At 40.7% G+C, this 16,747-nt stretch overlaps 1 protein-coding gene across 2 annotated transcripts in view; it reads right to left on the reverse strand.

Annotated features, from left to right (window-relative positions):
* TMCO1 (transmembrane and coiled-coil domains 1) overlaps positions 1 to 16,747 on the reverse strand; it is a 79,326-nt gene that overhangs the window by 40,635 nt on the left and 21,944 nt on the right. The window contains exon 7 of one of the 2 annotated variants that reach the window (XM_072128731.1): positions 6,124 to 6,650. The exons of the other annotated variant lie outside the window; for it this stretch is intronic. Coding sequence (XP_071984832.1) covers positions 6,552 to 6,650 — 99 coding nt within the window. The 3' untranslated portion in view covers positions 6,124 to 6,551. Of the gene's footprint in view, positions 1 to 6,123; positions 6,651 to 16,747 lie in introns of those variants that run through there. 2 annotated transcript variants of the gene reach the window in all.

Below are 16,747 nucleotides of genomic sequence, written 5' to 3' on the forward strand. Positions count from 1 at the left end.
TCTATACTGTCAAAGGCTTTAGCGGCATCTAAAGAGACTATTGCAGACTCCTCCCGCTCCTCTGTTTCCGCTTGCAGATTTTAAAAAACAAGCCTTCTCAGATTAATCGCTGTAGATTTAGTCGGCATAAATCCTGACTGATCTTACAACAAAATCCAATCTATTAGCCAAGACCTTAGCTAGGATTTTTACGTCCAATGCTAACAGTGACACCGGCATATAGGAGCTGGGAATCTGTGCATCCCTGCATTTAAAAGCACCACTATCAAGGCCTCTTAGCATGAGGCTGGTAGACCACGCCCATCAAAGCTTTCCTTCAGAGTCTCCCACCACTATAGCAGTAAAATATCCCCAAATTCCTTTGTCGGGAGACAGTCCATCCCCTGGACTTTGTCGCTTGCCATACTTCCCACTGCGGCTTCTAGCTCATTCAGGGTGATTTTCCTCCATTACCAGCATATTAATTCCCCTCAGGAATTTCCCTAACTGGGCTGCAGTATGGTCCACCAGTGTTGCATACAACTGCCTATAGAAGGTACCTACGTCTCCAGAACCCTCTTTGGTGTCAGAGAGTAGGTTACCGCCCATGTCCTTCAGCCCGTACACAAGAATTTTCCTTCTGGGCCTGCGCCATTTTTGCCAGCAGCCTACCAGTCTACCTACCCCTTCCACATTATACTGCTCTTTCATAAAAACATGCGTCATTTATCAGCCTGTTCTAACAAATGTTCGGTATACAGCTGTTGAGCCGCTACCTATACTTCCTGCGACTCCACTGTCCCATACCTAATATAACTGTCCTCCGTTTCCACCACTTTTGCCTGGAACTCCTGCCCTAGCTGTCTAGAACTTTATTTCCCTGGCCAGTGCCCCTTGCAAGAAAATCTTCATCGCATCCCAGAGTACTATTCTTGTTACCGAATTAAAAGCTAAATACTCCTTCACCCGTTTTTTAACAGACATGCAATTAATCAGCCAAAAGGCATTCATCCTCCAACCCCCCTTGCACCTCACAAATTCCCCTCCACATTTCACCTTGGATGGGGGCATGGTCTGATAACATCCTTGGTAAATAATGAATATACAGCACCACTGGTATTACGGAGTCAGACACCAGAAACTTAGCGATCCTGGATAGGGGAACCATACGAAAACAAACATGAATAATGTTGCTCATTCTCATAACGTTCCCGCCACAAGTCATTAAAACCTCCTATCAGCCCCCCCCCCCCCCCAGGGCTAGTCTATCCTTTCCCTCACGGACCACCATATTAAAATCTCCCATCACTATCACGGGTACATCCCCCAGCTTCGCCCATTTCTCCATCAAGTTCCTAAGAGGGACGGCACTAGAATATGGAGTGAGAATATATACCACCACTAACACACACTCTCATCTATATATCTGGCCATGTATATCTGCCCTCCCGATCTGTGAATGTAGAGTAGCATGTAAAAGGCAACCCTTTGTTGAAAAGCATGATATCCCCAAGTAAAACCGCCCCTATTGACTAAGTGTACAGTGTCCTTTGAAAGGCGAGTCTCCTGAAGCCCCACCAACTCCGCTGAGTGTTCTTTAACATAATCAAATGTAGCTTTCCTCTGATCATACATTCCAGGACAAACCGGTAAAATTTGCCAGTCATTACCATCCAGACGCTCCAGCCTCCCCCCCCCCCCATTTTTATGCAGGTTTACATATGTAAGGTACAGCATATAACCCCCTAATCTAGCATTACCCCGGACCACTGCCCTCCACTCTGAAGAATGAACACTTTAATCCCTTTTCCAACAGGGTCAGGGCGAACAATTGCTAGCACACCGTACATGTAATAACATTAGTAGACAGTGTAATTCCCAATCCCTCCCGTATTGAATTACCCTCCAGTGTATGCAATTCCCACCTTACAAAAGGTTTTATATTCCACCCTCCGCTATCAGGATAATCTAAATATGACCTGACTTCTGGTCCCAAGACACCAATGGTCCCCTCACAAAAACACAAGTCACAAGAAAAAGCCCTGCAATATTTAGTAGGCCAGATCAAGGATTCTCTATTCTCTCGCCTGGTCCTCTGCTGGTCTTCTCAGATGCCCTTCATTGGCATCCACCCACTGCAAAGCTGCTCTCTGTGTGTCAAAGAACTGTGTGGTTCCAAAAGCTACCACTCTTAGACTTTGCAGGGTACAACATGGAATAAGGCACCTCCCGTGCTCTCAGCCGGCACTTGATATCCAGGAATTGCATTTGCTTCTTCTGAATCCCTGCCGAAAAGTCCTGAAAGCAGGCCACTCTCACTCAATTAACGGTTATATCATTGCGGTGTTGAGCCATCCTAAGAATACGATCCCGGTCTTTGTAGTTTAGCAACTTGACCAGAACTTGCCGTGGCGGTCTTCCCGGCGGTCCCTGCCTGGTAGGCACCCGGTGCTCCCTCTCCACCGCGAACAGAGGGGTGAGATTATCTCACCAGAAGACATCCAGGAGCCATTTCTCGAAGTAATCATCCATTTTCTGTCCCTCCACCTTTTCCGGCATGCCAACTATTCATAAGTTATTCCGGCGTAGCCTGTGCTCCAAATCATCGGCTTAGGCCCGAAGGGGTCAACACGACCTCCACTTCTTGCACTCTCACTTCCACCGCAGTGGTTCTCTCTGCCTCTTTATATATATCATGGCGCATCAACAAAATGTCCTCTTTTAGGCTGCCCACACAGCCTGAGTTTAACCAGGGTTGACATATTATGCTGCTCAGCCCTTAACATGTCAGCCAATAATTCTTTCCCGTTGGATGATAGTGCGGCCTCCTGAGAATCCCAAGAGCCCTGGAACATTTGGTCTGCCACGTGAGCCCCCTCCCCCCCCCCCCCCAGCCACTGGGACGGTCTGTAGAAATTACCTTTTCTTGACTTATGACCCACTGGAGACATGCTTTTAAATTTTGAGACACTAACCACCAGTCTAGGGACTTCAAAACTACCAAAGAGATTTATGTCATGTTGTCTAGGAAGGCTGGTTGTCTGTCCCAGGACAGAAGCAAAAAGTTTTGTAGCGTTCTTAAATGATATTGTGCCCTTGGAACCCTGGAATGGTCGCTACCAGACAGCCTAGCAAGGACATTGCTATCCTGAGTGAGGTCTGGGGAGAGTATTTTAATCTGGCTATGTACAAATTGCAATGCAAGATTTCTATAGAATTTATAAGCCAACCAAGGTAATCTAGAATCTAGCAGACTCTGAAAACTTTGCTCTTTACTCAGGGACCCAGTAGAAGGAAGTCGTCCAGGGAAGGTACAAATAGGCCCAGTCTTTTCTTATGAAAGCTGCCATTTCTGAAATAATTTTTATAAACACTTTTGTGCTATAGCTATACCGAATAGGAGTGCTCTGTATTGAAAATGATAAATTTCCTGTTCTACTTGGACTGCGAACCTTCGTTATTTTTGGTATTCTGGATGAATCGCTCATCACTTCCGGTCGCATGGTCAGCCACAGCGCATACACACGCCTCAGGATATCCTGCAGCAAACTCACTGCACTCACGCACCTCTAGAGTGAAGCGCTGAGCAACCTGCACCCATCGTCTTTCCAGGAGAAGATCCCCCCGGCCTGGCCCCACAGCCAAGATCAGGTATCAGAACTGTATGGACCATCGATCCACACAAAAGTGGCAACTAGAAGTTTTAGGTTGTAAATCTTGATGAACTCTAGAGATTTAATCAGGTACCTACCTCTTGCTGGAGGCAGATCCCACTCTCTGGTTGGTGCCATCACAGTGCTGGGGTAAAAAACAACTTACGGTACTCCTCTTCTCCGTCACTGCTGTAACCCGTTCGCTTCTCTATCGACGAGAATAAGTTTATGAATATAGCCTAAGGGTTCTGTTTACTTATGCAATATTTTCCATTACAACAGTATTGCATTGTATAGTAAAGATGCACTTCGCAGGTTCCTGCCCTCTGTTACAGTCAAAGCAGTATGACAATCAGAAGAGTTTGAGACGTTTCCAGCTGTAATAGATATTGATTGATGCATCCAAACATATGGCACAATGATAGGAGCCAAGATGGCAGCTGCCAAGGGCTTCTGTCATTTTAAACAGCCTCTTTGAGCAGAACTCTGCACAAGAAAGGGGTGAACTGCACATAATAGGCACCTACCATGGAGCATAAAGGCAGAAAAAAAGAGTCTTTTAGGGATTTGGTCTCCTGGAGGGAGGTTTGTGTAGGTGTGTGTAGGGGTGTGTGTGTGTGTAGGTGTGTGTGTAGGTGTGTGTGTAGGTGTGTGTGTAGGGGTGTGTGTAGGGGTGTGTGTAGGGGTGTGTGTAGGGGTGTGTGTAGGGGTGTGTGTAGGGGTATGTGTAGGTGTGTGTGTGTAGGTGTGTGTAGAAAGGGGTGAACTGCACATAATAGGCACCTACCATGGAGCATAAAGGCAGAAAAAAAAGAGTCTTTTAGGGATTTGGTCTCCTGGAGGGAGGTTTGTGTAGGTGTGTGTGTGTGTGTGTGTAGGTGTGTGTGTAGGTGTGTGTGTAGGTGTGTGTGTGTGTAGGTGTGTGTGTGTGTAGGTGTGTGTGTGTGTAGGTGTGTGTGTGTGTGTGTAGGTGTGTGTGTGTGTGTAGGTGTGTGTGTGTAGGTGTGTGTGTGTAGGTGTGTATGTGTAGGTGTGTGTGTAACATATGTTCATCTTATTCCTAGTTGGAAAATGCTTGAATGCATCTTTTGCTTTGTGGTGTAGTAGATTCCTGTATGATTGATCACTTCTTACTATGATGCAGAGCTGCAGTGATCTGTGTGGTCAGCTTCTGTGTCTTCCCTGCCTTGTTATGCACTTGATCTCTGTACACAAGCTGCAGCAGTGATTCTGTGTCCTGATAGGCTGAGCTGATAAGGTGGTGCCAGCAATAATTCTGGCTTCGCTGCCTATAGCGGATGTCACCACCCCTTCAGGAAAAGCTGAGAGCATTTTACAGAAAAGAATGATTGATATAACCAGATGTATCTAGGCCGAGGAATAAGCCAGCAGCATGATACAGGTATAGTATTTGTCAAATGCTCTCTCCAGTGTGCTTAAACTTATTTTTGTCCAGCAACTTTACAGTTACGCTTTAAAAGGGGTTGTCCACTGTAAGAAAACAATTGATATTGTTTGTGTAATGAAAAGTTATACAATATTCTAATATACTTTCTGTATCAACTTACAGTTTACTAGATAGAAGCTTTCTATAACAGAACAGAAAGCACATATGTTAATTTCCAGTGAATAGAAATCTATCCATGGTCTGTGATGAACATGCAGGTGCACAAGCTGTTGTCATAGAGAGTAATCAGAGCAGAGCGATACTTATGGCTCGTGCCTGTCCATCACAGACCATGGACAGATTTCTATCCACTGGAAGTAAACATAGAACCTATAGCAAGACAGCAAGCAGAGATCTGGAAAACTTAGGATTTAAACTTAGGATTTAATACTTAGAAAGTACAGGCAGTCCCCTGGTTACATACAAGATAGGGTCTGTAGGATTGTTCTTAAGTTGAATTTGTATGTAAGTCGGAACTGTATACTTTATCATTGTAACCCCCAGCCAAATTTTTTTGGGCCTCTGTGACAATTGGATTTTAAAAATGTTGGATTGTCATAAGAACCAGGATTAACAATAAAGCTTTATTGTAGACACCTGTGATAACTGTTATAGCAGTTTATAGTAGCCTAAGGATAAAGTACAGTAAATTGCCAACATCCAGAGGTCCGTTTGTAACTAGGGGTCGTATGTAAGTCAGGTGTTCTTAAGTAGGGGACTGCCTGTATATTGAAAAGTTGTATAACTTTTCAATACACAAACATTATCAGTTATTTGCTGAAAGTGGACAACCGTTTTAAGAACAAATGTTAAGAACCTATCTGGTACATATAACAGGGACTGCCTGTACTAGTAGAGAGGTTAGGCCAGAGGGACCATTCTCTGCCCTGTGATGTCGTAGTAAGCAGCTATTTTTCTGCATACTGTATCTCAAATAATATAAAACAATGATTTTAACTACATAACAGGTCCATAAAAGCAGGCCTTAATCCTCATAACATAATGGCTTTGAGTACGAGTAACAACAAATACTAGAGCCATGCATAGATGTCAATAAGTTACGTTTAATCAAATCTAATTCATATAAAACTGTATAAGTTAGCTTGTTCTTCTCCAGCTTGAAACGTTATTCAGAAATTGTAGACTTCACATACATACAAAAAGTTTGCAAAAAAAAAAAAAAGCATAATCGCTACAGTTTCCCATGAACTGGATACCTAATGTGTGGTCTGATGAAACCTAATTCTAAATCTTAAACTGATCACTTAATACAGGAAATATACCATCATTGCGTAAAATGTTCTATTCTGGATTGTACTTTTGTAACGTTTTTATACAGACTTTCTATACTCCCACATAATCATATGATGATAAATCGGTGTGCACACATTTCTCGGGGAAAAAAATTTAAACGGATGATATTTTCAAAAGTCACCACGCTCCCCGATTTCTATTAATATCTTCCAGTTCCACTAAGAGAACTTTCCAGCTTGTGGAGGAGGTCCCAAAAATCCTCCCGCTTGCTTGGTAGCAGCTCTAGAGGGGGCAAGTCCTAGCATCTTCTGGATATTCTGTGGACAAATTAAAAACAACCTATTACTATTTAATTAGGGCTCTCGCTCCCGCCAAATGAGAACGACGCCATCTTTGTACCTCCGTGCCGAGTCTGCCCAAGATGGTGATATTTTCACAATGAGCCATAGATTAGCTTAACTCGGCACAAATCTAGTACCCATGGCGGTACCTGATGTTTGAGGAAGTTGTCCTCAAAATTTAAAAAATTATGGGCAAGTATAAAATTGTATTTGTTCACATGGAAGGGTTTTAGCTTTTTCTAAATGGTAGCAAACTTCCTGAATGCCTTGTTGGTGATTAATACAGGTCTATAGAGAACTAACGTTTAAGTGTCCCAAAATATGAATGAGTTGTATCCCTAATGTGGCTAGACGTGGTTTTAACATATGGTTGTAAGAAGCCATCTACACATTATTAACTTTTTCCAATAAATTTGACAGTTCAGTTGCATAACCAGAAGTGGGGTCATTCCTTAATTTTCCATACGTGGTGTCTTGCAATTGATTGTTACATTCTTTATAGTAATCTATTGTATTTAAAATAACTATGCCCCCGCCTTTGTCGGGGACTTGTAGTTTGTGCATTAGGTAAAAATCTTTTTTACTAAGATTTTCCGTGTGATGACTCAGACATCTTTTTAATATTTTTTTTTTAAAAAAACAATCGCCAACAGTAACAACTCAATATACACATTCAATACTAAAACCGAAGTCCATTTTTTTTCCTGAGAAAAGATATCAGTAAGGAAACAGGAGAAAAAGACATTAGGAAGAGGTCTATAAGCCATCAAAAGAAAAATCCTAGGAAAAAAGAATTGGGCCTAATGCACAAACTACAACAGGACAATAAAGTAAGCCCTCAGGAAAAAAAAAATCATTCTTGGGGTTCATTATAGTTTATCAGTTTTTTAAAATTGTATTCCAAAAATTCATAAAAAACCTTCTCGACCACCTGGTCACCCCATAGTTCCCTCACCTCTAATTTATCACAATATGTAGAACTGTAGATCTCTATACACCTGTATTAAACACCAACAAGGCATTGGGGCAGATTGCTACCATCTAGAAAAAGCTAAAACTCTGCTAAGTGAAGATAGTATTTTCTGAAGATAGTAATTTCTGTTAGATAGTATTCATTTTATACTAACCCCTAATTTTTTTTTTTTCAATTTTGAGGACAACTTCTACTGTCAATCATCAGGTACTGCCATGGGTACGGGATTTGTGCCGAGTTACGCCAATCTATTTATGGCTCATTTGGAAGATCTCACCATCTTGGGCAGACTTGGAGCAGATCTAATCCTATAGTGGAGGTACATAGATGACGTCGTTGACTTTTGGCTGTATGGACGTCACTATAATGACTTTAATTTGAAATTCACTGCTTATATTAATGAGAAAAAAAAAAAATTTGGATTTATGTTTAGAGGTTTGTCCAAGAAAAAGTTAGTATGTAGTACATTCAAAAAAACCAACAGATAGAAATAGCTATACTGAGTTTTCACCTCCCACCCTGGCTCCAAAATGTCCCATATGGACAATACAGAAGGCTTGTACCAATACAGACAGATTTGAGGAACAATCACAAGCACTTAGCATACAATTTACAGAAAAGAATGACAGTGATGTTTTAAACAAAGCATATGAAAAAGCAAAAAAACATTAAAACAAACAGATGTTTTCGGAATGTAATAACGAGAGGTCTTTATCAAGTACAACAAAGAATCAGGAAGTAGGTGCTAAAATAATTTTACCATTTAATACCAGTTACAAAAAAAAAAAATTGAATATAAATGTATTCACAAACATTGGGAATTATTGAGGGGTGATAAAATCTTCAATGACCTTTTAAACTATATAATTTATGTCTAAAGATTGCCTCTTTTTTGGCTTGACTGTAGGGGCTATCACTTATGGGTACATGGCTAAGACATGAAAGGCTTCTTTAGATTCAAACGCTGTATGAGCTGTTCAGTTACATCTATTGCAAGAACATCATCACTTCTAACATCCACTGTAAATTCGTTTCAACTTAACATCAAATAGTCTACCGTATAGTCTGACCCAACACTGATTGGCTAGGGCTTGGCTAGCAGCAGCCAACCAGGGTTGGGGGTAGAATTAGTGATGGGAATTACTGCTCTTTTGAGTGATCTGGCTCAATTGGCTCGTCTCACTGAAAACAGCCGGGTCTTTTGGCTCTCAAAGGGCTCTTTAGATTTATGTAGTATGGCAGTATATGTTAGGATTGATTAGACAACCTAGGGTTAAAGTACCCTAGAAAGTCTGAAAAATAGTAAAAGTTTAAAAAAAAAAAAAAAAAAAAGTTTAAAATTATAAAAAAAAAACTAAAAATTCAAAATCAGCCCCTTTCCCTAGAACGGATTTAAATATAAATAAACACTAAAAATCATAAACACATTAGGCATAGCAGCGTCCGAAAATGTCCGATCAAAATATAATAACGGTTTTTCACAGCGTTTAACCACATAACGGAAAATAGCGCCCAATGTCGAAAATGGAACTTTTTTTGCCATTTTGAAAGATATAAAAAATTCTATAAAAAGTTATCAAAAGGTTGTACAGTCCTAAAAATTATAGCAATGAAAACGCCATCAAAAGTCGCAAGAAATGACACCACCCACAGCTCCATACACGGAAGTATGAAAAAGTTATTATTGGTGCCAGAAGATGGCAAAAATTCCCCCCAAAAATTTGTACAGGATGTATTAATTTTTGTAAATGTATGAAAACATAAAACCTATACAAATTTGGTATCCCCGTAATCGTACCGACCCAAAGAGTGGCGCACTGTGAAAACTGTAAAATCCAAGAAAATGTCAGAAATGCGTTTTTCACCATTTTCACTGCATTTGGAATTTTTATTCTTCTTCCCAGTACACGGCATGGAATATTAAATACCGTCACTATGAAGTGCAATTTTTTACGCAGAATACAGAGCTCTTTATGTGGAAAAATAAAACAGTGGTGAGTGGAAAATGAAAGTGAAAAAACTAAAAAGGTTCAGGTCGTTAAGGGGTTAAGAAAGTTTTCTATATGTGATGTGCATTTGAGCCCAACTTGAGATGTCCTTATTGCTTTTTCACAGTCTTGATCTTCATACGCATTTTGTAGGTTGTGTTTTTTTAATGTAGTACATTCAGAGATTAAATCGTAAATTGGTTTTAACCCTTTTGAAGCGACAGATAATAGTGTTTGTATTTTGGGGTCATAGTGTACTTCTTGTTGTGTGATCGATTCTACTATGCGTTTTGCTCCAATGTACAGAAATATGTCTCTACTAGGTAATTCGAATCTTCTTGTCTTGATGTTTAAGTGCAAATTATTGCTCCCTGTTCTTCCACAGCTTTCAAGGTCACCAATAAAGTTGATGGAGGGCATAAAAAAAGACAAATTCATACTATAATTAGAGCTTCACCCCAGGGTCCTTCTATACAGCAAGAAACATGGGGCCATCAGGAGGACTTCCAATCCTGCTCTGAGCGTCCACAACTTCTCAATCTCAATTGTTTTAGAATAATGCAGCATTTTTTAAATTGACCGGTGAGCACAATAAAGGCTCCGGAGTGCCAACTCTGTTGCAGGTTCGCCACCACTTGCATAGGCTGACAGGCCAAGAACGTACCAGGGGACCTTAACTAGGTCCCCGGCTGTCCAAAGGAACAGACTGCATCCCAGAGTGCCAGTAGGAGGAGAGAGGGAGCCCCCCTAACCACATATGTAGATATCCTGACTGATCTGGACTGTTAACACGTTAGATCCCATGATAAATGCCTGTGGGATCTAACGGGTTAACAGTCCAGATGAGATGTCATTTTGATACGCACTGTTAGAGAGTCACTGCTCTTCCCTGCACATGAGACCCGTGCAGCACTTAGGCTCGGTCGTTCGGAGAAACCAGTCTGCCTAGTTTAAGGCCCTTTAGTGATCGACAGTAAGAGCCATATAGGTGGTCACTAAGGGGTGCACACATAGCCAAGGTCTAAATATAACAGGATGAGAAGACATTGTAGACCACAACTGATTTTAACATTCCTGTACAATATGGACAGGAAAAGTCCCAGCTCAGACACAGGATTTGCGTACTTCATTGTGACACAGGAGTGTCCTTAACTGCAGGGTAAAGTGTTCAAAGAAACCTGGGCATAATGTAAATAAAAGCAAAAGGTTGTAGTCCGGTAAACAGGCTTGGACAAATCTCAGATTCACAAGTTGTTCTAAAAAGTTAAAAATGCAAAGAGAATAGTGTTGAAAGTTTTAAAACAAAGTATAGTTTGTATTTCTTACTAAATCAGAAACAATGAGAAGAATCCAAATACCAATATTAACAGATGGGTTTATCTATGAAATAATGTGGAGTTTAATGCATTTTAAAATAGTCACCACTGTGTTATGGGTTAAAAACACATAAAGCACTTCCGATTGTAAGGATGCAGGAGCTCTGTCTTGCTTCACAGCCATACCCGCAACAAGACTGCTGCAACTTGTGGTGCTTCCTACCAGTGAAAGACTGCATGGCAGTCCCCTGCCGAATCTATATTAACCCCTTAACGCTGAAGCCACTTTTCACCTTCCTGACACGGCCCATTTTTTAAAATCTGACATGTGTCTATTTAAGTGGTTATAACTTTGGAACGCTTTAACATATCCAGTTGATTTTGAGATTGTTTTTTCGTGACACATTGTACTTCATGCTGGTTGAGAAATGTAATCAATATATTTAGTATTTCTTTATGAAATAAATGGAAATTTGGCAAAAATTTTGAGAAAAACAATGTTTTCCAAATTCAAAATTTTCTACTTTTTGGAAAGTGGGTCATATCACTAAAATAACTTGATAACTAACATTTTCCATATGTCTGCTTTAACTTGGCATCATTTTTCAAACATCTTTTCCTTTATTTAGGATGTTAGGAGGCTTATAACTTTAGGTGCAATTTTTCAGATTTTCACAAAAATCATCAAAACCTACTTTTGGAGGGTCAATTTAGTTAGAAGTGACTTTATAAGGCCCACATGACAGAAAACCCCCACAAATGACACCATTTTAGAAACTACACCCCTCAAAATATTCAAAACAACCTTTGGGAATTTTGTTAACCCTTTGAGCGTTTCATGAGGGTGAAAGATAAATGAAAGTGAAATTAGAGAAATGTAATTTTATCTCACTATAGATTCATTGAACACTAAAATTTGCACCTTCACAATAGGTTAAAAAGGAAAATGCATTTTACAATGTTTAGGTCAATTCCTCCTGAGTATGCCAATACCCATTTTGTCACTGTACACTGCTGTACGGGCACAGGGGGGCACCTGGAAGGGAAAGAGCGTTGTTTCGTTTTTGCAGGGCAAATATGGCTGAAAAAGTTTTCATGTGTCAGGATGCATTTGGAGAGCCATAATGGTACCAAAACAGAGAAAAGCCCCAACATGAGACACCATTTTGGAAAGTACACCCCTTGGAGAGTTTAGCAGCGTGTAATTTGTGTATTTTCCCCAACAGGTGTTTGATTCAATTAGGCCCCAAAAGTGAAAAAAGGTGAACATTTTCTCAAAAAAGTCACTTTTACCCCAAATTTTTGTAAGCCACAAGGGATAAAAGATAAAACAACCCCATAAATGTGTAAAACTATTTCTCCTAAGCACAGAACTGCACCACTTTTGCATATAAAGTGTTGTATGGGTGCACAGTAGGGCTCAGAAGGGAAAGAGGGGCTTTGGCCTTTTAGAAGCCAGATTTGACAATCATCCTTTACATGTGTCAGGATGCATTTGGAGAGCCCTAGTGGTACCAAAACAGAGGGGAACCCCAACAAGTGTCACCATTTTGGAAAGTGCACCCTTTGGAGAATTCAGCAAGGTGTGATATGTGTATTTTCCCCTACAGGTGTTTGCTTCAATAAGGTCCCTAAAAGGAAAAAAGTGAACATTTTCCAAAAAAAGTCACTTTTATGGCTAATTTTTGTATCCCATAAGGCATTAAAGATGAAACAACCCCAAAAAATGTGTACTAGCATTTCTCCCGAGTATAAAATTGCCCCACACATGCAAATAAAATGTTGTATGGGTACGCAGTGAAGCTCAGAAGGGAAAGAGGGGCATTGGCCTTTTAGAAGCCAAATTTGACAGACATCCTTTACATGTGTCAGCATGCATTTAGAGAGCCGTAGTGGTACCAAAACAGAGCGGAACCCCAACAAGTATCACCATTTTGGAAAGCACACCCCTTAGAGAATTTAGCAAGGTGTAATATGTGTATTTGTCCGTAAAGGTGTTTGATTTAATTAGGACTTAAATAGATAAAAGGTGAACATTTTCCTATAAAGGTCATTTTACTCCTAATTTTATATAGCCACAAGGGATAAAAAAATGTAATAACCCCTCAAAATGTCTAAACCTATTTCTCTCAAGTGTAGAAGTACCCCACATGTGTATATAAAATGTTGTATGGGCGCACAGTAAAAGGAAAGGGGAATGTTTGCCTTTTAGAAGCCAGATTTGACAGAAATGTTTGACATGCATTTGGAGAACCCTAGTGGTATAAAACAGATAAGAATCCGAAAAGTGACCCTAATCTTTGAATGCACACCCCTTAGAGAATTTTGCAATGTGTAATATATGTATTTGCCCCTACAGGTGAATGATCCAATTAGGCCCTAATCATTAAAAAGGTGAAAATTTTCCTATAAATGTCACTTTACCTCTAATTTTTGTAAGCCACAAGGGATAATATATTAAATAACCCCAAAAAGGTGTAAAACTATTTCTCCCGAGTGTAGAAGTACCCCACATGTGCATATAAAATGCTTTATGGGCGCACAGTAGAGGAAAAGAGGGATGTTTGTCTTTTAGAGGCCAAATTTGTAAGAAATCCTTCACATGTGTCAGGATGCATTTGGAGAGCCGTAGTGGTACCAAAACAGAGGAAAACCCGAAAAGTGACCCTAATTGTTGAATGTACACCCCTTGGGGAATTTAGCAAGGTGTAATATGTGGTGTAGTGTAATACACGTGGTGAAATGAGCATTTTGAACATATAGGTGGTTTCCAAATATGATGTGCAATGGAGTCCAAGATGGAAATTTCAATTATTTCTGGAAAGTTCAGTGCCCGTTATGTGGCGCCCCTTATGAAATAATGGAGGGGTGTAGGGAGCAACAGGAAATAACAGTTGTTACAATTATTCATTTTACCGAAATTAATTCACAATAGGTTGGGCGTGAATTGTGAATGTCTAGTGTATAAGGAGGTAGTATATATCAAGGGACCAACTAAACTTTTGTCACTCTGGAGTTGTCGCAGGTCTCTTAGTAGTATATAGTGTCCATCCTTAGTATATAGTGTCCATCCTTAGTATATAGTGTCCATCCTTAGTATATAGTGTCCATCCTTAGTATATAGTGTCCATCCTAACTCCTCTTTTGGAACAGACTCTTTATTGAGTCCTATCATTAGAAGCAGCAGAATTCACCGGGAAAATGCTGTCCTGGCAAAACACAGAAACATCTAAACCAGAGGTACTGGGGCCCCGTCCTTCTTGTCCCAATATTAGTTTCCTAATATCTTTCTCTTGAAAACGGAGAAATGATACTGCAGGACATGCACATTGGAACAGCTCGTAAGAGTTGTACAGCATCATCTGAACAATGTGCACAGCCAGCGCTTTTCTTCGTTTTAGTAGGGAAATTATCGCCAAGTGTTGCTCTTATTCACCTTAGCGATGCCCATTGTGACGAATATTGCTGCTTTTGGCTGGACCAAATCGACCAGCCAATAGCGGCAAACATGGACAGAGGGGGGCAACAAAACCCCTCTGGACCGCAAGGCACAATTGGTGGCTTTCAGGAACAGCCGCCACCCTGCCCCGATCACCGTGTCTACAGACATAGTGACCGGTATTACTGACGTCATAAGTAAATTCGCTGCTATTGGCTCGTCTGAATTGATGAGCCAATAGCAGCGATAATAAACTGGGGTTGTGTGGGGGGAACGTAACCCTTCTGGTCCATGGGGCAGGATGGATGGCTGTCAGGAACAGCTGCCGTCTTACCCCAATCAGTGAACAGCCGCCGTCTTACCCTGACCGGTGTTGTAAAGTCACTACTCGCCGCACCGTTCTATAACAACGCTCGTTGGGAATAGGCTATACAATCTTTATTTATTTTTTAAGCAATTTAGACAAATAAGGGCTTATTTTTTGCGAGACGAGATGCACTGTAAAAAAAACTTAATTTTAGTGGGTTTTTAGCTTATTGAAGCAATTTTATTAACTTTTTACGTGTGGAGGAAAATAAAATCATCAATTCTTGTTTTGGATTTTTAGCATTTTTTTGGGGGGTTGTTCACTGTAGCATAACAATAATATATTATCTTTATTCTACGGATCACTACGATTACGGTGATACCTCATTTATATAGTTTTATTTTTATTTTTCCAATTTTATTGAAGGAAAACTAGAATAGAAAAAATTGCATTTGTTTTAGTATTGCCATTTTTATAGCGGCATAATTATAGTATTTTTTGGTTTACGGAGCTGGTTGTAAGCTTATTTTTTGCGTGACAAGTTGCTCTTTTTATTGGTATCATTTTGGTGCTTGTAACTTTTTCGGATCACTTTTTAGAACATTTTTTGTAAAGCAATTTGATAAAAAGTTTTAATTTTTGGCAAGTTTTTGGGTTTTTTTTTTTACCATGTTCACCGAGCGGGTCCAATTATGATTAGGATTTATTGTACAGATTGTTACGGACGCAGCGATACCAAATAAGTGGGGTTTTTTCGTGATTTAGTGTTTTTTATACTTTATTACTTGTGTAAAGGGAAATGTGGTGTTTGGGGGGACTTTCACTTTCTTTTATTATTTATTTTTACTGTAAAAAACCTTTATTTATTTATTTTTACTTTTTTTACAGGTAATGACATCTAAGCTTGAACAAGTGATCTTCTGATCACTTGTTCAAGCTTTTTTACAGATTACACAGTGCAATACAGATGTATTGCACTGTGTAATGTAAGACACTGAGCATGCTGCGCATGCCCAGTGTCTTACAGCCGGGTCCTGCCAGAAGGCACGGACCCGGCTTCCGGATCAAGATCTTGCAGCCCCGGGCACCGGCAGTCCCGGGGCTGCGATCTGAGCAGCGGACCCCCCCGGTACGCGCCGCGGGGGGGTCCGATTCAGGTAATATAGACATTTAAATGCCTCTGACACGCCGCGGTCAGCGCGACCGCGGCGTGTTAGGGGTTAACACCCGCGATCGGAGAAATCTCCGATCGCGGGTGTTAGAGGCGGATGTCAGCTATAATATATAGCCGACACCCGCAGCTTCTGGCGCCGGCTCCGTTCAGGAGCCGGCGCCAGAAGCTTGACGTAATAGTACTGCATTTTGCGGGAACGCACCTCCCGCGATGCAGTACTATTACGTCAAATGTCGGGAAGGGGTTAAAGAAGTATTCCCACAAAAACAAGTTTCATATATGTACTTAGGATAACAAAATAACACAATCTCTAATTCACTTTTTAAAGAAAATGCAGCATTTCAAAGACATAATTCCAACCTGTCTATCAGGCCTGATATACACTATTTCAGTTGCCCCTAGACACAACCCTGTAACTTTTGACTTTGAGTCGGGTCACCATCTTGGATTTCTGTCCGTCTCTGCTATCAGCCTGTAGTCTAACCCCCTGCAAAGAGCTCAGAGACACTTACTGGTTTCTTCCTTCCAGAAGATCGTGAGGAGAGAGAAACTACAAGGAGATAAGTGATCCGGGGGAAAGGGGAGGCAGCCACATATCTATGAGATGTAGCAGGCTCACAGTGTAAAAGTCTGTCAAACTCTGTGTAATCTCATGCATCTCTGATCTCTCTCATCTCTCTTTCTATGTGTCAGTGTGTTAGTACAATGTCAGAAGCCAGATGGAAGTGTATATAAACCTTGTACATCGATAATCTAACCACATTGTCACCCCACAAAACCAGATGGGTCATAATGTGTCTGCATAGAGAATCCCCACCCACACCCTGGGATTTTGCACTGAGCAGCCGAAGGAAAGATAAAAGCTAACAAAGCAAT

This window comes from Engystomops pustulosus, chromosome 10 (genome assembly GCF_040894005.1).
Source record: "Engystomops pustulosus chromosome 10, aEngPut4.maternal, whole genome shotgun sequence".
Classification (NCBI taxonomy): domain Eukaryota; kingdom Metazoa; phylum Chordata; class Amphibia; order Anura; family Leptodactylidae; genus Engystomops; species Engystomops pustulosus.